Source organism: Notothenia rossii, assembly GCF_949606895.1.
Source record: "Notothenia rossii genome assembly, chromosome: 3".
In the NCBI taxonomy this organism is placed as follows: Eukaryota; Metazoa; Chordata; class Actinopteri; order Perciformes; family Nototheniidae; genus Notothenia; species Notothenia rossii.
This window is the reverse complement of record NC_136901.1, coordinates 8171695-8194018: the sequence shown is the minus strand read 5'-3', so window position 1 is coordinate 8194018 and position 22324 is coordinate 8171695. Positions and strand designations below refer to the sequence as shown.

General features: G+C 43.7%; 1 protein-coding gene across 1 annotated transcript; it reads right to left on the bottom strand.

The window, feature by feature from the left end:
* Nucleotides 1-735: 735 nt before the first annotated feature.
* On the bottom strand, nt 736-20595 carry LOC307031195 (neuronal membrane glycoprotein M6-b-like). The gene is made up of 7 exons (XM_079668080.1): nt 20408-20595; nt 7849-8035; nt 7534-7693; nt 6862-7030; nt 4027-4100; nt 3886-3951; nt 736-3413 (listed from the first exon to the last, which is right to left on the bottom strand). Exons 1-7 carry the CDS (start codon nt 20475-20477, stop codon nt 3261-3263), a joined length of 879 nt encoding a protein of 292 aa, XP_079524206.1. The 5' UTR covers nt 20478-20595; the 3' UTR covers nt 736-3260.
* Nucleotides 20596-22324: the final 1729 nt, after the last annotated feature.

Genomic DNA, 22324 nt, shown 5'->3' with positions numbered 1-22324 from the left:
GTGTGTGTGTGTGTGTGTGTGTGTGTGTGTGTGTGTGTGTGTGTGTGTGTGTGTGTGTGTGTGTGTGTGTGTGTGTGTGTGTGTGTGTGTGTGTGTGTGTGTGTGTGTGTGTGTGTGTGTGTGTGTGTGTGTGTGTGTGTGTGTGTGTGTGCGCGCGCGCGTCTCTACAAAGGAGGCAATCATGTCGATAACAGCCGAGAAATGCTAAGTTCCAAACTAAAAATAGAGGTAGGAGTTTTCTTTTTGTACAATTATTTGTCATTATTTTATATTGTAGAAAAATGTGCTTTAGATACTTTTAACAGAACATTTATCAGAAAACATTTGAGAAATTAATTGAGTCTACAATGCTCTATTCCTACATAAATAGGGTCGCAACTAACAATTGTTTTAATGGTCTGGTATATAAAATGTCAGGAAATAGTCAAATAAAAGGCTGTGAACATTTCTCATAGTCCAAGAAAATGTATTATTTTGTCTAAAACCAACAGATATTCAGTGATTGATATGCTATAAATATAGGAGCAGCAGGAAATCTACATATTTGAGAAGCTAAAAAGTAACTTCATGAGAAAAAGGCCATTTGAAGACGTCAAGTATTAACGTTTCTAAAAGTACACTATTTGTCACATGTTTTTAATGCCTTGAATATAAGTTTGTTACCATAAACATGAAGTTAAAAATCAAATAATTTTAAAGACCCGAACACAAGAACGAGACAGGAGACAAACGGTGTCACGATAATAAAAAATATCGGTTTTACTAGAGAAGGTTACAAAAATCATCACTATATAGGAGTCATAGAACTATTTCCAACTTAAAAAATCAAACCATAATGAAACACCTACAGGGACTACAATACCATCAAATACAATGGAGTTTTCTTTAGAAAAGAGTGGGTGGAAAGGGTAGGGGGTGTAGGAGGAGGAGGAGGAGGAGGGGAGGGCAGGGCAAACACCGCCTACCATAGTTGTCAGAACATTTGACTACACATCACCTGAAAAACTGCAAAGACACAGTCATGTCTCCTTCATGCAAATAACGAGGAAACGACAACACCCTGACACGCATCGTCTTATAGGAAATTGAAGTTTGCCTTTACATCAACCTGGTGGCAAAGCACGTATATTTATCAAACAAAACACACATGGCAATATAGTCCTTTTTTATACAGAATAGACAGCTGCACACATGGACGATACTGACATGCTTCATCTCATCAAATCTTCTTCAGTGTTTTTTAAAGGGGCCCTGTTATGCTCATCTTCAGGTGTATATCAGTATGTAGTGTCTCTACTGGGACATGTCTCCATGCTTTCATGTTCAACAAGCTCTTTATTTTTCTCATACTGCCTGCTCTTTTCACCCTCTGTTTGAAACCAGAGCCTAGTCTGCTCTGATTGGTTAACTGGTAACTTAGTTACCCCTTAGAGATGTCCCGCCCCTTAACCTATACATACAATATGTTTGAGTTCTATCCAATAGAAGCACAAGTGTTACACAGTGATGTCACTATGTTATGGAAGTAAACAAAGGAATCCAATGGAGGCGTTTCAGGCAGGGTGGGGGGGGGGAGTGTGTGGGAGAGAAACTCCCTCTGGAGGGAACACAGGGATTTTAGCCTTTGCAGACCACTGACATGCAACTATATAAGGAAATAGAGGGAAGGGAAACCCCAGAAAGCATAATAGGGCCTCTTTGAGGGTCGACTAACCAGTGTTCGGTATAGAATATAGTTCATGATATTCAAACAATATCTGATTATAAAATCAATGTATGAAAATTCCTGACTTGATTTATTTCAGAGTGTAAACACTTTCAAAAAAGTCGTTTGGCTGCCCATTGGAGAAAAAAAACAACCCACAAATAAATCCATAAAATTACTGAATCACAAGATTAATAACCCAGCTGCCTAAAAACTGAGAGAACATTAAAAACCTTCCATATTTATTTTTTCTTTACATTTAAAAATGTGTACGTCACAAGCACCTCAATCCATCGTGTCATATCTTAACTGTACTGCATCCCTCTCACCACGTAACAATTAGTATTTATATCAAATGCAGAACTAGTATTTGAGTGCTAAACACATATCCCAAAGGGTACATTTACATATATCTGTGGAAAAAAGAATAGAAGAGCATGGCGAAACACTGTTCTTCTTATTTTAAGGAAAGTGTACATTTTTTTTAAGGGTTTAGCTATTTACAGGTGGATTTCATTCACAAAAGGAGAAATTTGCAAAAAAAAGTTATAATTGTCACCGGACAGCGTACCAATCCGGTAGATTCCGTTTAGCGTCAAAAGAACAAAAGTGGCTAAAATCAGATTTGGTTTGATACCTGAGGTGTGTGTCTGTTTTGTGTTCAAATACCATTTATCTTTGATTTGTTGCCGCTGGTGATAAGTGTAGCTTAAGACTTTCATTTACTTTCTTGCAGAGAGTAAGACGATACCATCTAACCCTTGGCAAGAAAATACGCAAAAGTTCCCTCAAATAAGAAGTTGCTCCACCTCTGGTCTTAATAACTGATAGTAACCATGGCAGAATGATAAGCTTCTGTAATGTAAATGCTCAGTAATCCTTGAGATACCACATTAGATGTTTCTATGAGACAGAGGGGGGTTGTTAAGGGGTTATCGTCCTCCCTTATTTTTTGTTTCGCAATAATAGTGCAACAACGTATCGAGCATTAGAAATAAAAAGTCTAAAATGGAGAAGAAAGAAAAACAGTGGCCGCGAAAACATAAAGAAGAAGAAAAGAGTACCTGGCATACTTCTCAGAGAGTATTAAAAAAAACGACAACATTCGTACACATTCGCACAATATATTCATATATATGCATATAAAACACCAAAAAAGGAGGAATTTGGTCGCTGCCTGACGACAGTGAACAATGTTTTTTTTTTATACGGAGCTGTTTTTTGGCTCCTAGCGCGAGGCCATCACAGCCGGGGCCACGTTCACGAGCCGCCGCCCTAACGCTCGGGGGAGGAGACGCTTCTGAACGGACGCTCCGGACCTGAGCGAGCACCCGGCGGGCGAGCTCTCCCGTTCTGAAGCATCTGCCTCCAGCCGCCGCTCCTCACCCTCCACCCTGCTCCCTTCGATGGGGAAGGGAGGAGGGTGGTGGACCAGGAGGGGCTCGGGGGACTATCAAACATGGCCGAGGTGGTTTGTTTTAACAGAGGGAGGGGTCGGGTGTCGCGGGGTGGGGGTGTGGAGGTGTGGAGAGGACGCGGTGAGGAGCTGTCCTCCTTATGAGTAGGAGGAGGAGTTCTGGCCCTCCTTGGAGCGCGCCTCCGCCTCCAGGTCCTGGTCGTCCTTGGTCTTGATGTCCTGGTAGTCGTGCGTGGACACGGCGCTCTTCAGGTAGGCCCAGTTAGCGCCCAAAATCATCAGGTAGTGGATCTGGAGAGGAAACACAAGTACTTAAAACAAGCTTAAGTAGCATTGTAGTGTCCCGATAACACACTAACCACAGCACCACTCGGTTAGCAACATGGTATGGTTTGGTGACGTCAATGTAGGGTAACTTAGATTAGTTGCATTACATGGCTTAGTTGAATACTCGATTCTCATTGGGCGATTCTGACATTTCAGAGTTGTGCTTTAGACATTTTGTTCCAAATTCCTCTCTTCCTATCCTGTGAGCTGGAGCACATCACAGAGCGGAGGGGGCGTTCAGATGATCCACCTCAACATCTGCTTATTGCTTTTTTTAGCATCTCCATTTCCCTGGACGTGAAACAAAGCGGTCCGCCTCCACAGCGGAGTGAAAACACGCTGACCCCGTCTCCTCTCGCTCACGCAGGCTCAGATTTCACCCCTTCAGGCGGACATGCTGACAGAACGTGGCGCAGCACATTATCAGTGATCTTACCAGTGCGATGACGGTGGCTCCGGCGCCGGCGAACGCGACGATGTAGAGGTGGTAGGAGAGGTAGAACTGTGGGGGGGGGAGACAGAGAGTTAGAGAGGGGAGATGAAGCGAAATCAAAGAAGGGAAGGGTAGTCCTCTCACCTCGCTGGTGTTACAGATGTCTCCCAGTGTGGCCCCACAAGCTTTTCCCGGAGTGGCGTTCCAGGGAATAATACCTGCAGGATGAAGGAGATAAAAAGTCAAGAAGCTTTCTCCTCCCCCGAGGCTGCATTAACAATCGGATAAAGATTAAAGAAAAGTGCTGAGCCGCTCCCACAGGGAAAATATGGATGGCTTTTTAAAAGTTTTTCAAAACCAGCGAGTGTGTCCCTTTTTACTTTTTCGCCTTTTCAGCATAATTATAAATAAGATAAAAGCTTGGATAATAATTTGCCAGTAATTGGGGTTAATATTTGATACAGTGTAGTAGCAGGGCTGCCAGCAGCATATGTGATCCTCATCCTACTTTGCGAGCGAGCCAGCTGTCCTTCAAATTTGGGTCACACCCCCTACATTAGGCCCTCACAGATATGCAATCATTGGAGAGCGCTACTGTGCCGTAATACTGCAGCAATGTGGATTCTCATAGAGATCCAATCAGCCCCTCAATAATCTAAATGTATTTGTTGACCTCTTCCTATAGTGGATGACATTTCAAGTAGAGGGATACATATGTTAAGTGAAGGGGCGGAGAGCAGGGTAAAGCCTTTTGGATTATTTTCTATATTTTGCAGGTTGAGCTAAATGTGTGTGGATGAACTAATGAAATATTACTGATTCCAAGATGGAACAAACATATCAAAACTACGGTGGCCAACAGGGGCAAACGGACCAATACACTAACATTTGGAGAAAGGTGCTTCACTTTCACAGACGATGCAAATATAAAATGAAAGCTGAATAAGTTAAGTAACTTCTTAAGTATGATATTGAGCCTTAAAACATATTTTCTTTCAGTTAAATTGGTGTTTTATTAACTAAGTTTGAAATGGTGATTGCACGGCTGATCCCAATGACCTGTGATCAGAGGAGGAGCCTTGATGAGCTCAGCTGTGCAGACACAGAGCGGTATAAAGGAGAGGCTGCACTCACAGGGTGTTTCTCAATGTCGAGTAAAGCTGCTCCAGAGCCACTATTTCAAGCAGACTACGTCATCGAGTGCCGCCGAAGGACTGTTCCAATGTCAAGCATACTTGAGAGGTTTCTCAATACTCTAATTCCCCCTCCTCGACTCCTCGACTCCTCTGTCCTCTGGTAGTGACCCGGAAATGGATTTCAGCGCGCCATGTTGAAGGACATCTAATTTCTCTAAATGCACATCGAGGACCGAGCATCGAGGAGGCTCTCTGGAGGAGCTCTAACCCAGGAGACACTGATGGGTCCTCCACGGCTCCTCCACGGATGCATTTCCGGGAACGGTGGAAGCGTTACGCACGGCCGGAGTTATCTCAGCCAATGACAGCTCTGCATTCATCCCCTGGATATTATTTTAGTAACCACTTGAACGACGACGCGATGTTTACAGTGAGAACAGCTGTGAGGTGCGTGCAGAAAGCAGAGCAGTGTGTTTAATATATATCACTCAGTGTAACAGGCCTACAGTACTCTCTTTGTATGCTGTAGTTTAGTAGATATCTACAAACAAAGAGTCGATATTTTTCTAAGACCATTTAGTGCTTCACATAATAAAATACACAACGGCTGTAGCCTGATTATGCTTTAGGAGCAGGTGTGTGTGGTACAGTGTGTAGGTGTATGTGTGTGGTACAGTGTGTAGGTGTGTGTGGTACAGTGTGTAGGTGTGTCTGGTACAGTGTGTAGGTGTGTGTGTGTTGTACAGTGTGTAGGTGTGTGTGTGTGTGGTACAGTGTGTAGGTGTGTCTGGTACAGTGTGTGCGTAGATGCAGCGGACAGACGGGTCTCAGTTGGTTTGGTGTCCTATGCTTACTTTTAATACTTGTAAATAAAACTTTTGGCCCGTAATTTCAATTCCCCATTTCAGCGACCAGAGAGAGGGAGAGGGGGGGGGGGATATATATATCCAGTCTCTGATAGTGTTACGTTATTATGAGAGTGCTCTCATACTTGTTTGATTCTGAAATTGTATATATTTATATAAATATGTGTGTGTGTGTATATGTCCGCATCTGTAGCCTGTTATTGTCTCATTATACCGCACAAGTCGTCATGAACACATCTGTCCATCAGAGGGCTGCTGTGCCTCCTGTCATCATTAATGGACGTCTCTTTAAAATGACCGCTCAGAGGAGAGGAGTTCTCATTTCTCTAACCGCCTGCTGCTTCCACTCCTCTCTCCTCGGTTCCCCTCCTCAGTCCTCCGCTCGCATCTCCTGTGGGCGGGACTAAGTATTGAGGATAGGAGTCGAGGAAAGGAGTCGAGGAGGGGAAATTTAAGAATTGAGAAACCTCTTTGGAATTCTACTGAGGCCGGAGTACTTCGTAGCGGGAAATTTCGAGTCTGAAGCAAGTGACTCGGAAGACATGTGCTACCAAGCAAGTGTCCTCGACATTGAGAAACACCCACACACTCAGGGATGAGCAGAGGAACACCACCACTCAGCAGGAGACTGGGGTTTATTAGAATACAGAAAAACATAATTGGAGGGCCACGAGGGAACAATCCAACTTTTAATCCTGATAAACAGCTCTTTAAATTCCCTTTAAAGAGGCCCTCTCCCTGGTTTCAGACAGAGGGCGAAAAGGATTCAGCACAGGCAGTATGAGAGACATAAAGAGCTTTTTGAACATTAAAGCATGGACACATGTCACAGTAGAGACACTACATACTGATATGAACCTGAACATGTTTAATATGATGTTTAATTGAACCGTACCCAGAGAAACACTAGCTGAAGATTGAGAGGCACACAGAGAAGATAAATGAAAAGATAAATGAGTGTATGTGGGGCAGCTCACCGTACTGCCTGACGTCCACACAGATGGAGTCAGGCGAGGTGATGTTGGCGTCAGGAGACCTCATGGCAGAGCAGGTAGTCCACATGTTGAAGAAGAGGAAAACGGGAATAGCCGTGAAGCCGAAAATGGCGAGGAAGGCCAGGAACATGATGTAGGTCAGGAACATGAACTGAGGAGGAGAAATTAGACAAGAGATTAATATCATGTCCTTTTGAGTTTCCCCAAAAGTTTTCAAAGGAGAGACAGGTTAATATCATTCCATCAGGACATTTAGAGTCCGTGTCTAAGCTAATGTTACTGGACATCTGCAGCAATTAGTGTAATAAGGCCAGAAAGGACAAACTGTGCCAGAGTTACCCTCAAGGGCGGTGTGTGTGTGTGTGTGTGTGTGTGTGTGTGTGTGTGTGTGTGTGTGTGTGTGTGTGTGTGTGTGTGTGTGTGTGTGTGTGTGTGTGTGTGTGTGTGTGTGTGTGTGTGTGTGTGTGTGTGTGTGTGTGTGCCCAGCAGCTCTTACAATGATCAGGCTTGTAAATGTCTGCTTTGTGTTCCTAAGCCAGGACCTTATAAAAAACACATCAAAAGTGATCTAATCTAGAGGGTTTCATCTGGGTCAGCGGGTGTGATGATTTGCAGCAGCTGCCCGTGTGTGTGTGTGTGTGTGTGCGCACATACGAAGGCGGTGATGCAGCGCCCACACGCGGTGGTCTTGAAGTCGCTCTGCAGCTCCTTCTTGATGGCGCTGGTGGTGTAAAAGCCCTCAGCCAGCAGGAGGATGGCGTACACGAAGAAGAAGGAGGCGATGCCGTAGATGATGTACTGAAAGATCTGGATTCTAAAAACACACGCAGGAAAAAACATTTTTGTTTGAGATATTCGCTAACAGTTCAGAAGTATGTTCAAATGCAAGGCCACTGAATCCTTTAAGGGTGCCAAGAGCTCATCAATGCCCTTTAAGTCTCAATGAAGGGGTGGGGTAGAAAGACTTACACCATGGCGAGGGTGGCGTGGTCCGTGGTCACCGTGGAGAAGTGGTTGTCCAGCATGGTCAGGGTGCCGCTCAGTGCCACGTGGCCGCACCCGCAGAACAGAGCCACGCCTATGAAGCACAGGATGGTGGCCACCAGAGAGGCGTAGGGCACCCCCCCCAGGCACTTGATGCAGCACTCGAAGCATCCTACAAAGAGAGAGAGAGGAGCAAACCACTGATGCAATGCTTCGGTCAGATTTTACAGTGAAAATGCGTGCTTTGAACCATCAGGAGCAAACCGGGCACACTGCGGTGTCTCATACGGTGGCTCGGTGATGACACTCACTGCAACGCTCTCTTTGCATGTGCAGAAACATGAGTGATCTTACTGCTTCGGCTGAATGCGAGTACAGCGAGAGCGTGGACAACACTTCTCCCTGTCAGCACGTCGAGCGGCTAATCATAGCACGGTACTCCGTTAGTGTGCGTTTACTGAGCTCAGCTGGGAGCGCTGAATATTACATGTTAGCTGCACTACATGCTCACAAAAAAAGACCCATCTCCCTTTTGTCTTTAAAGAAACATTTCACGTGCATGAATATCTCATGAACTCAGTTTTATTTCAAGATAAAAGTCCTTTTCTAGGGCATCAGTGAGGTGATTTTTAGAGCGGCAAATACTGAAGATTACTAGGTTTCTCCTGCAGATGAAAGTGAGGATAAGACTCGTGTTTGGCTTCATTTACTTTTGGTTTTCGGTGCAATTTAAACTTAGAAATTGGTCTGCACGTCTTGCATGTATTTGAGAGCTTTTTATGCGTTTTCACATCTTTATAAACGATGGACAGTTATCCCTTGTGCTCGAGCAGTTTCTAAAGAATGATGGTGATGAATTATTTGTTTATTTTTCACATTAAGCGTACGGGAAACACGGGTCTTTCTGCTCTCATCAGAGGGAAGAGGAATATGAAAGGGAAGAGAAAACATTTAATCGAGCGCAGGGGCCGCATCTTATATAACAGTCGTTAAAAATAGCTCCTTCAGCAAAGCAGGAAGTTATTCTGCCGTGAAAAAACAAAGTCAAAACGAACTGTCTCGTGTGTGTGTGTGTGTGTGTGTGTGTGTGTGTCATTTTGCTGTTTCCATGACAACCTGCTTCCATTTGGCACATCTGAGGCATCATCATTATTATTGAATGTTCAGAAGAAGTTTGTTGAATCCAAATGTTTCATGTCGTGAAGCCTACGAATCCACAGGCGACCACATGACAGGTCCGCCGTGCTGCGTTCAGGTCGTGTTACACGTTTGATATTGACAGGTTTAAAAGAGCTGATTGATTCCCTGCTGAGGAGGAGTCCTCGATAGCTTCACTACTGGGATCAGGTTTCTCAATGTGAACAGTTACATGCACAAAAACCTATAGAACACACAAGAGCAGGGGTGTCAAACTCAATTTCATCACGGGCCACATCAGCATCATGGTTGCACTCAAAGGGCCGGTTGTAACTTTAAGACTATGTAAATATACATGTATAAATATTTTATATATATAAAATAATGTATTATATTACATGCTTGCCTCTGCATTGGATTATTATCAGATAGGGTAATAACTTCGTAATTAACTACGTCTGAGAGCAGAAGTCTAGGGCAAACAATTGCAAGTCTCTTCAGTGTGCATGTCACAAAATGATTTAAAAAGAAAAGCCAAATTCTGAAAAAAAAAAAAAAAATGAGCGAAATCTTGAAAAAAAAAGTAACATTTTGACCAAAAAAAAGCCAAATTCAGAGAAAAAAGTCTAATTTGAGATGCATTGTGGGACATGTAGTTTATGGGCAATGCAAAGCGGCATGTAACCGTATAATAAACATATTATATTCTTTGCAGGCTCTTGTGGGGTCGCATTAAATGGAGTCACGGGCCGGATTAGAGGGAAGGGAAAACCCCCAAAAGCATAATAGGGCTTCTTTAACGTGCCAATGTAGTAGTTGTTCTGACTTAAAGGGGCGTACAGGCGTACAGATAAAGAACATAGGCGTACAGTGAAATGTGACATATGAAACTACTATATTAAGGACTTTTTAATATATATGTTTCCAGAAAATGGGATTATTAACCATGACAGTCTTTACCACCTTTATCAGTCTTAAATGTTTTCCGATAAGAGCCGAGGCTTGTATCTGACCTGTGTTTGGGATAAAGTGCCCACACATATTGAGAACTCCCCTCGCTCCGTGTCTGAGTGAATGAAAAGCTGTAAATCTAAGATGCTCCTGTGCGCTACCGATGAAGACCGCGCGTTGCGTAATCAAACAGTTGCATAATAGATCCAAATCCTATTAATGCTAATGAAGAAAGCGGGCTGATGGAGAGGTGGAGCTGATAAGGCTGGGCCCAGAAAGAGGCCAGGTCTCGGGGGGGATTGCAATGGACTCACTGGTGGTACAATGAGGACCGGGAGGCCGTTGAGAAGCTGCAGCGCTCAAAAACAACAAGTATTTTCATTTGGAGAAGAGAATAAGACATGAAAGTGAGATATAATCCTGCTCTTTCAAATGCAAATCGGGAATGACCCGTCTGCTATCTTGATTTTCACCTCGTTGCAAGGCGGGGAAAAGAGAGGATTTGTTTTAAGAGAACACTTTGGAGTTTAAAAGAGCATGGCTGGTATTTAAAGCTCCTGCTGTCCCCCATGCAGCTTCCTGTTTGAACTCCCAGGTTTCTTTTAAACACTGAGCGGGGCTCTCATCCGGTCCGCCTGAGGGCTGTGTGACTGTTTGTCAGCCTCAGTTTTAAAGTGTGCTAATGGGAAGCAGACAGGCCGGAGTGGTCAGCTCCAGCCGGCCCTAATGGGAATCAATGGGCTATTCATTAGAGGAGAATTTAGGTGACACACAGCCCATCGCCCATCGCTCCCGTTTTATATCTCGCTGCATCTCAGTGCCTCTCGTATCGCTGCTCCTTCTATGAAATATGGCTGCATGCCCACGCAGTGCTTACAGTGAGCCAGCTGGAGTTAATCGCCGAGACAGTATGTAACGCTCCTTCTGCATCATATATCATCTCAACAATCCCAGACCAAGGACGACGCACGGGTTCCTGGGAGCACAGCGGCCGGATCGCGTATATCGAAAATGTTGTTGTCATCTCAAAACCAGGAAGTATCCCCGTGCTTTAATTAGGATTTCAATTAGCAGAGTTGGACAGATAGAGGCTGGCTCTTTGATTGTGCTTGAGACAAAAGAGAAGCAACAAGTGGTAGTGTTAGCGAGAGAGAAAGGAAAGGTGAAAGGAGAGGAAGGAAGAGATCGATGAAGAGCGAGCGGATGAACAAAGGGAAGGAGGTGAAGAAAGCGGCAGAGGATGAATGGAGGATGAACGGAGAGAGAAAGTGTAAGCGATGAAAAGCAGTGCTTGGCCCCAGGGCAGGCAAATAGCAGTTGCTATAGCAACGTGTTACCCACGACCCAGTTCAGCGGTAGCGTCGTCCTTCGCTTCACTCACTCACACACACACACACACACACACACACACGCACTCGCACTCGCACTCGCACACACACACACACACACACACACACACACACACACACACACACACACACACACACACACACACACACACATCGATGAAGAGTGATGTAACCTCAATGAAAAAGATTAGTGCTAAACGGTGACATAAACAGCACAGGGTGTGGAAGCAAGTGAGGATGAGGTGCTATGCTGGTCGGGTTTTGGGGAAAAGTGGGTCAAACATAGTGTATTGTTTGACATGAGCGAGAGGGGTGGAGGAAAGAATATTGCCTTATTTTATTATTAGAACTCATCTGACGACAAGCCATCGGTATGAAGCTAGCTACACGATATGAGGCAATTAGACCCAAACAACGTGCTAACGGATGCTCAAAAGCTCAAAAGCAGATCTGTAGTCTGGTTATATTTCTGTGTTTGAGATGTTCCCAGCCTCAGTATTCCTCGTTTAACTCACAAAATAGCACTTCCAAAAAGCCATCCTCCACAGCAGCAGAAAATTCAGTCAGAACAAAACCTTCATTTTCTTTTTTTGTGTCTTTTTTCATTACATTCATATCTTCTGAATAGACAAGAGACATGTTCAGAGCAGTCATTGTTAGAGACGTCTCGGCTGCTGACGTCCTTTGTAATTAAATCTGCTTCCTGTCAATCACATGACACCCACGACATTAACAGTGACATAATCCCTAAAATGCATGTCGTCGTACACACTAATATGGTCGTATTAGGTCTGAATTAAAAGCGTTTGCATTGAAAAAAAGGATCTGAATTGATGTGCTTTATTTGTCCAGTAACATTGATTTTCTTGCTGGGACGACTATAAATCAGATTTGAATACAAAACTGAGAGGAGATGACTAACTGTACAACCCAGTGGCACTGCATGATTATCGCCAACTGTTAGTGCGCACAGTGCATCTGCCAGGAATAACAGCGTTAATAAAGCGTTCTGAATATTTCAGTGGCCGGTCTGCTCCCCGCCTGCAGCTCTACTCCAATTTAAAAGTGCTGTATTCATTATGGGGCAATTTCCTCGTGGTGCATTATGGGTAGATTCCCACTAGAGTTGAGGAGGATATCAGAGACAAAGAGAGATGGGCAGAAAAGAAAAAGGGGAAGGTGTGTGAAAGTAAAGAAAGAGAAGGGAGGGAAATGGATGGCTGCGTCGCCTCTGGTTGAGATGAAGAAGAAGCCCCATCTGTTTGATGGCAACAACACACACACACACACACACACACACACACACACACACACACACACACACACACACACACACACACACACACACACACACACACACACACACACACACACACACACACACACACACACACACACACACACACACACACGCACACACAGGAACCTAAAAACTTCAGCTTGGCAGATTTCTGTCTTTCCACTTCAGCTAAAAGACAAAATGCTCCCCTCAGAGAAATGCGAGTCCATAAAAAATTCATCCTCAAAGAGTAAAAAACAAATCTTTGTTTCCTCAAAAAGTAATCCTACCTTGGGTCTTATTTTTGTTGTTTTTTTGACAACAAAGTCGTTTCTCAAATATCTAAAGACTCAGAATGGTAAAGATCTTTCATTAGAAGTGACTTGGTCAGTTTACAGGTTTATGCTTGCTTTGTCCAAGATTCTAAATCCGGGATTGGCTGCAAAGAACTGTCAGATTGACCCTATTTCGCACTTTATTTATTCCCAAAGTAAACATTTTCCTGACGAGTTATTGGTCTCAATCTCTAGTTTTAAGTCTTATTCGATATACCATGATGGGAAATTAGGGAATGGTGGTCTCATTTGAATAGATGAAAAAGCAGAAATTGCTCGACTGGATATCTGACATCATCTTTTGCAGCCTCTATACAGCATGTTCAAAAAGCTGGCTGGCATTCAGGACATGCAAATTGTTTCCTGTCTCGTCTCGTCTGATAATCAAAACAGTACCATAGGAAAACGTTTTCAGCTTTGATCAAGAGAACACAAACTTTTCCAGGTAACAGGATGATTGCAACAGCCACCAATGTTTCATTTTGTTCCCACGGTACACAAGTGACCCTAATCTTCTGTTTGAGAGAAACTCTCGGCTGTTTATGCCAGCATTACGAGGCCACAAGGTCAGCATCTGGCCGGGCGTAACTGAGCATGATGGACTCTCAATCCCCGCTCTGCTGCTGCGTGATCAATACTGTTATCCTCTGATCTTCTGGATGTTGGTTTCTCCATTTCTGTGGCCAGTATGGGCTCAGCTCTGACAGCAGGATGCAGGACAACAACACAAATCACATTAAAGCGAAGCAGAGGAAGGGTAACTTCACATAAAGCTATTCCACATTAAATATTCATCTACGCTGTGTGAGTTAAGTTGTCTCTTGGTGTTTGACTTGCGCTGTAACTAAAGTGCCTTTCCACTCACGTTTTGTATCTTTCATGAGTCTGCAGGCCCTGATTTGCACTGTATGTTTTTTTTTCCCTTTACGCATGATGCAAAAAAGCTGTACTTATTTCCTTTGGGGATGGATTGAGGAAAGAACATTAACAGCAGATGATTAACCAGGTGTATTTAGAAGTGCCTGGCTGTAGTTTGCAGAGACAGTGGACTAAAGCAGAGATGGCAGATCTCCACTGAACGCCTTCACAGTGTGAAACTGTCATCTCTGATCTTGCTAACATTAGAGCAGGTTCACCTGTCCTCAGCTGCAGCGTGCCAACTCAGCGGAGCCATTCCTTTGAGTTTTGTTCCACCTCAATGTGAAATGGCCCCTGTGGACAGGAGTGGCGTGCCATCGGACTGAATGGCTCAGCAACACACTTGGCTAATGTCCCTTTCCCTGAGACGTCAAAGAAGTCCGTGGCCCTCCTCTGGCCTCTCCCCCCCCGATGTGATAGTGGAGAATGACTTTCCAGCCGCCTCAGGGGCTACACAAGAACAATGTGTGTGTTTGAGTGTGTGTGGCACCAGAGCCTAACTAAGCATGTACTCTCCGATATGAGTTACTAAAGAGCAGGTGAAATGTAGCTAATAACATCAATGGGCCATTCTGCATGACGAGAACTTCTACTTTGGCTACTTAAATGATTTTATGATGCTAATACTTGACTTACATAACTTAGTACACTTTCTGTGTACTTCATACAGGCCTTGTCACATATCAATGGCTGACCATGACTGGTGCTTAATCGGCATCATGCTCATTATGGGCCGTGGAGGAGAGGAGCAGATTGGGCGTCAGTGGGTGATGGAGGGGGGAGGTTGGCATCTCTCAGGAACATGGCATGCTGCGCCATCCTGACACTTGCTGCTATTCATACACCCACTGCAGACTGGGTTCAGACCATAGACTGTAGAGGTTCACACATGGAGGCAAACATGGGGGGTGTCAAACTGTAATCTGTTGCTTCCTTCTAGGGCTTCACGGTTATTTTTAGTATCTTTTACCTTTAATCATTTATTCTATTCAACATCAGATGATAGAAATGTGGTGCAGGAATGAGTCCAAAACCTGAGGCACACATTTTAGCACTTCCTGTAACCCTGTAAGGAAGTTGACTTGCATGAGACTATGAGAAAATGGCCATAATTCACACCGAATTTGCCAGAAAACAATGTTATGAAATCAAAATGTTATGATTTATTGGTAGTTTTAAGGGATTTTCCCCAACTCTGTCAAGATTCGTGCAGAAAGAAACTGACAGAAGACCACAGCCATTCTAAATACAGCTTGGTTTATGAATATTCAAGTGGAAAAAGTGCATTGAAATATAAATGTGGTCTCACTGTAGGGACTCAGAGGGCTGAATATAAACAGCATACTACGAGGTCTCGCCCACATATATGCACAGAGCACTAAAATAGAGCTATTCCTTTAGTGCAGGCAAAGCACCGACACACAGACATTCCCCTAAACCACTCCGGGTCGCTGACACGTAAACAAACACACACACACACCAACACACACATTCATATCCAGATGGAGGCTGACAGTAGGCTTTGGGCAAATGGCTTCAAATGAGGAACACATGAGCTTCTCCCTGTGTAACGGCTTTCACCTGCTCCTGCAACCTCACACACCTCCGGGGCCAGAGGAGAATGGGCGTGAGTGTGTGTGTAAGTGTGTGTGTGTGCGTGATTGTGTGTGTGTGTGTGTGGGGGAGATAACCAGGAGTAGCTGGACAAGACAGGAAGACAAGAAGGAGGAAAAAGGGAGATTGTACAAGCATCGTGTGTGGGAGATTTCTTCTTCTTGATATTCTCATTGAAAAACTGGCATTTTAAAAAAAAACTGTCGAGAGCCTAAGTGAGAGGTGGTTATGTGTAACAAAGCAGAGTAGGATGCCTGAAACAGCGAGAGTACACATTAGAGTGTGTGTGGGTGTGTGTGAGAGAGAGGCACAATGAGAGTTTGTCCAAATCAGCTTCTATTACAGTCAGCGTTACACATGTTTGTCCTGGGTCGACACGCAGTTTGGCAAATAGCTTCCAGGTAAACACTCTGGTACGTCCAACATTATGAGGCTTTAAAAAGTTTAATATTCAGACAAATACATCAGTGAGAAGCATCTGAGGATTTGTGTGTGGCAGCAGTGATTTGCTTTACTTCAGGTCTGGCCACCTTCTAATATTTACTGTACACTTGGAATATTGTGCAAATACAGGCGTGAAAAGGACTATTTACCACAGCAATGATCCGTGAAAGATAACATGTTTGGTGTCATCTTAAACAAGTTGTGTTGTAAGGTCAGAACAGCAGGGAAGGTGACCTGTCCAATATTTACGAGCAACACAAGCTAAATGTCAGGATCAGACCGAGGATGGCATTTTGATTCAGCCCTCCTCCTGGACTCAGCTGGACTGTATCACAGTTTAAATGACCCTTGTATCGTCCTGGAGGAGAGGCCAGGTCTCTGTCACTCATCGGAGTAAAGTCTGGTGATTTAGTTTGATAAAATGTCAGAAAATACTGGACAATAACCATTACAATTTCCCAGAGACTGCCTTTAGTTTGTCAAACAACCGTCCAATGCCAAACATATTTGATTATATTTTTGGGAAAACTAGCATATATTCACATTTAGGGAGGTGGAACCAGAGAATCTTTTATTTACTTTGTGTCAATGTACTTATTCATTGGTTACCGCCTTTTGGGTCTGGCTTACTCTCTTTTGGATTGGTTCATTTGAAGGATTTGTAGAGTCCCAGAGAGGTCAAATAAATGCAGAATATCACAGAAAAAGATAGGTAAGAATAATGTGAAATATGTAGATACAATCATTTTCAGATTTGGAGCTTGGTTACCTACGGAATAATCCATTCAAATATATAGTTTCAGCTCTTTGAATGTGAGTTATAGCAATACAACCAACCAAATATTAAAGGAAACCAGCCAACTCGTATTGTACGTAAATGTGCTATTCCTTTAAAGGTTTACTTGATTTGAAATCAGTGTGGAACCATCTTGCAGTCCCTCTCTGGCTCTTAATATGCTCCTCTGCTCAGGTCGTCACAGATTTTACATAAAAACCATAGAAACGATGAGAGGCTGATTAGCTGGAAGTCTCTCTTTGTGCTTCAAGGCTGCAGCACCGCTCTGCCCCTCCACGCAGAGAATTCATCAAAACCTGCACCCATCCAGACGATGATGTAATCTCTTACGGTTCTCATCTGAACATCATAACCAACGGCTGGCGAGCCAACAGGGCCTTATGCAAGAGCAACACACACACACACAGGGAAGAAGAAAGGTGTGTGTGAACAGGACAATCATTTGCAACAAAGGGGACAGACTTGAAAACAGTCGATTCAAATAAAGAAACCTCACATGGGAGGAGCGTCCTCTAATCAAAGCGTCTCATGCTAATAGATTCAGATGTGATGGTTCCTCAGAGAGCACCGCTGATGTCTCGTTATCCGAGTCCTGAGCACAGTGTCGCTGCGCAGACGTGCAGATTACAGATTATTATTATCGGGCGCAATCAGGCAAAAAAAGATCAACCCATACCCACAAACAGCTTAGAGCATAAACCCTGCCTGTGTTCACTTTCCTGTTAGTAATTACTCTCAGCTCATGCACCGAGACACAATAGGGTTGCAATCAAGAACATGAGCTGTTTACCGTAATGAAGACAGCTAATCAACAACAGCAAGACTGTGAACGCAACACCTGATGCAAACACATGAGGTGAAGAGAGGTCAGCCAAATGTGGAATCAAATCATACGTATGCAGGTAACAGAGACCCACATATCACTGTTTAGCCTCAGCCTTATTTTTACATTAATTGTGGCTCTTTAAAGACGTTGTTATTCTTGCGAAGTTTGGAAGTCTAACCCCAGCTCCTTTATCAAAATAACAGTATCATTACACTATTATTACACCTAACTACTTCTTGTAAAAAGATGTTTCCTGTGGGGGCGGGATTTTATTTCGAAAGTGTTTTATGCATGTAACGTGCGGGAATTGTCATGTTTTGTTGAGAATGCAAAGATAGAAAGAGGAATAACTTTGTAAATAACCCTTGTTTGAGGAAACACACATACACACTAATACAGAAATGTTGGCCCCAATATGTTTTAAAAAGTTGGAGCTGTTTTCCAAATGTACTGAACTGGTTAATTAAACTTGATATCATATTTGTTAGATATTCAGCTAATACATCTGAGGTTTGACTTAACGTTGAGAAGCTGCAGAAAATCGAAGATGATTCCATGTTGGATATTTTCACACACATCGCTCCATTGTCAAATCATGCATCGGGGAGTTCTGTAATCCCAAACATAGTGAGGAAGAGGAGGCAGCTCAAGCTCCTTACACGACTCTCGCCTTCTTGCCTCCACTGTAAGTCTTCAGCTTCTTAGCAGATGCTGTAAGCTTATGGTCACATTCCAGATGTCAAAGACACACTCAAACGATTACACCGACAAATAGGCCATCCTCCAATCCGGTCTATTTCTGTCCGGTGGTGTGGGGGGGGGGGGGGGGGGGGTGCACTCGGTTGCACAACACCACACCAGGAGCACCACAGAAGAAGAACAATACAAAATGGTGATTAAGGAATTCAGAGGGTTAATTGCTCATTTTAAATATGGCCGTCCTCCTGTTCAACCGTCTTCAGGGTCTTTAAACAAACTCGCCCACTCTCTCAATTAAAGTGGCTTGATGAAGGCCCTCGCTGTGACGATGCCTCAGGAGGCGATGATGTAATGTATTTTTAAACGCATCCCGGACCCCCGCTCTCCTGAGCCTTACGTCTTACTCAAACTGTGACCCAGCAAAATTACAGAGTCCAAAGAGTGCTGCAGGAACGACAAATATGTCTGACCTTTTACAGAAAATTGTGTGAGTGCTGACATTTAAAAGTCACAAAAAAATAACATTGAGGTAGAAATCTGAATATTTGCATCCAAATTAGCCAACTTCCACGTCAGTTTACTTCTAGTGCTAAAAACATTTCAATATCTTCCCTAGTAGTAACAGTATGTAATGCTGGAGCACATTTTCTTAACTTTATACTAAAATACTAGCTTTTTTATCACGCTGGGGCCAAAAATCCTAATATTTGCTTCCAAAAAACTTCAATTTAATTGATTTTTAAAAAGATTTTCTTCCAACATAGTTTCATTTGGTAATGCTGGAGATAAAAATGTGAATGCTGTGATGCTGAAGCTGAAGAAAACATATTTTTGTTTTCAATATTGTAACAATTTATAACATGGAAGCTACAATTCTGAATATCTAACTTAACATGGTGTATTTCCATGCCATTTGCTGAAGCCAAGTCACTTCAAATATGTGTCTTTTCCAATGCATTACCTTCACTTGAACACATCTGCACACATAAGTGAGTAAAGCCGGGGAAACACTGGCTGTTACTGAGAGGTGTGTACAGCCCTTAGGCCGATACGATGCATGCACTCAGGCCAGATCAGCTGCAACCCTCTGCACTGATGTGTAAATAAAAAGCAAACTGACCTCCAGTCATCAACAATGATGCTATCCTTGCGATTTATATACAACTGTAATCTGTACATTCAAGATACCTATTGAAAAAACTGTAAAAGTGACTCCACTATCATCACTGCTGTCCCAAAACAGAAGGGTGTGATTTTGTTTACGATAAGACAAATCCACTCTGTATGGGCGTGAGTCCACCAGTGCACACACACACCTACACTCCTCCAACACACACCTTCAACAGAGAGGCAGCAACAGTTTGTTTGGACACAGTCGACTAATTTATGACTGGATTTGGTAAAAAACACATTTATTGCTGAATGTATTTAGATTGCACCCATTAACATTGGTTTAATGAGCATGCGCGTGTGCCATTAGATGATGGTAATGGGCTTGTTGCATGCCAGAATTGGATGTGTGCACCCCCCATTAACATGTCTGAGGGGTTGTGACTGATGGACACAAGCATCAATGGTGCACCTTGCAGCCTCCGTGCATCAACACACCGCTGCTCACACAACACACAGGCTTCATATGTTGCAGCAACGTCGACTAATCAGATGACGGATCGGACACTGAGCCTCTGTTGGGGGGGGGGGGGTCGAAGGGATAAAGGCGGTGGGGGGGAGATAATAATCGAGGCTGCTGCTGCTCCACACCTGAAACAATGCAGCCGTGCACACGCAGCGCGCCGCCTCCACAAACCCTCCATCAGCCGCTCATTAGGCAGAAATAAGCTCGTGAGTGTTAAAGCAAATTGGCATTAATATATGCACCATAAAACCAGCCCGTGCAAAAACCCGCCCACCCCTCTTATTCTCCACCATCTCCAAATCCCCCTCTGTGTAAAGGGGCCCGATAACGCAGAAAACGTCAAATGTACGCTTCTATTGTGGGACCAATCATTCGTATGCGTTCAGATTTGACTAGAAATAGGTGAAATGCTAAAAAAGGAAGAGAAAAAAAAACATCGCTATTGTCTCAAACGAGAAGCCATTGCAAGTAGGTTAAACCGCTCAGGCTGGCGCAGACGCTAATGTCTTCAAAGAGAAATGGAGAAAAACGCGCAAATGTCAGCGGGTGCTCGCGCCTACCTTTGCTCTCCTGTGTCTCCTCCTGAGTCTCCTCCGCGTTGGACTCCATGGCCGGCTTTGTCCCATCCATTATTGTAGAGGAATATAGTCTCCTTGTGGCTCTGGTACCTTACAGTGTGTGGATGGTGGAGCCTCCTGTCCGGGTGGCTTGATTCTCTCTCTCTCTCTCTCTCTCTCTCTCTCTCTCTCTCTCTCTCTCCCTCTCTCTCTCTCTCTCTCTCTCTCTCTCTCTCTCTCTCTCTCTCCTCGCGCACACACCCTCTCTCCCTCCTCCTCTTCTTCTTCCTCCCTGTTAAAGCTTAGCACTTTCTCTCTGTGTCCTTTAAAAATCCAGTCTCAAGATGCAAGGGCTTTCAGACTGTACTAGCCCCTAAAACATTTCCTTTTATTTATTTGTATTTTATTAGCTCAATAAATGTGTCATTTCTGTCTCTGGTCTGCAGGTGAATTGTCTTTATATAGTCTGTGCACCAGTGAAGCAGAGGACGATATAAAGACAACATTTACAGGAGATTCAAATATGCAAACTCATGGGTAACCAAGCATGCATGGCCACACACACACACACACACACACACACACACACACACACACACACACACACACACACACACACACACACACACACACACACACACACACACACACACACACACACACAGAGAAACACACACAGAAACACACACAGCTCACCGCCCACTCTCCATCTGGTGAATTGAGAGAGAAGTGAGGGAAAGGAAAGAGAGGAAGAACCTCATAGCAGAAAGTGAGAGACGGGGATATAACTCATTGTGTGTTTTAGTTTTCGCTGAAATAAAAATGGCCATGAGCGTTAAAGGGGCCATAACCTGCTAATTTCAGTTTCATATTTGTATTTTGTGGCTTTACTGTGACATGTCTCCGTGCTTTAATGTTCAAAAAGGTCTTTATTTTCCTAAGAGTACCAACACATGTAAAGTCATCTCATCCCCCAATGAGAATAAACACAATATAATAGCACTAACTATACTTTAAAAATATAAATACTCTCCATGGTTCCCCATGTGGAAAACTGTTTCTCTTAAATTGACCAATCAGATCTTCTTCACTACTAAACAGCCATGTGTCTGACTTCATTAAAGAGGGGACCCTTTGTTTGCCTCTCAGGATGCCGATTGGCTGTGGGCAAAATGCCACGGGCCAATAGGAAATCAGGCAAGGTGAGTCCCTGTACCCCTGAGAAATTATTAACAGAGGGTGGGGTGTGTTTATATGCAGTAGCGGGGGTGCTTGTTTGCATCGTTCACCCCATTTTCTAATAATATCCTGAAACAAAAGGACACCATCTGTCCTCTTTAATTTTGACCCACGTGGCCCAGACAAAGCCCCAGTTTAGAAACCCCCCACCCCCACACACACACACACCCTCAAACACACTGCAGACAAAGGTGACCCCACCAGCCCCTGATGTTTACATGAGCTAACATGACGTTTAGTGTCTCCATTCACCCGGAGGGCTGGAATGAACACCCAGTCTGCACCATATGCCGGTCACCCATCACGACCAATTCTTCACATTTCAATGGCTCTCTGATACGGAGCCATGAGGAAACCTGATCTGCTGCATGCATGAGTTAAAGACTCAAGTCTTTATGAAGCATCTTGAGCAGATTAGAAGAGCCAGGTGTGAACATGAAGGAGAATCACTGACAGGATGTTCAGTAAAAAGGGGATTTAAGATATTTTAAAGACAGCGTTTGGAAGAGAGCCTCGAAAATAACTACCACCATATCAGAAATGTGTTTTTAAGCACAAGGGCTAAGGATTACGTATTTATTGACATTTAATCTGTCTTTTTGTTCTGGTTTAACAGATTAATTGTCTAGAATGTTTATAAAATGTGTCAAAAATGGATATTACACTTTCCTAACATCATGG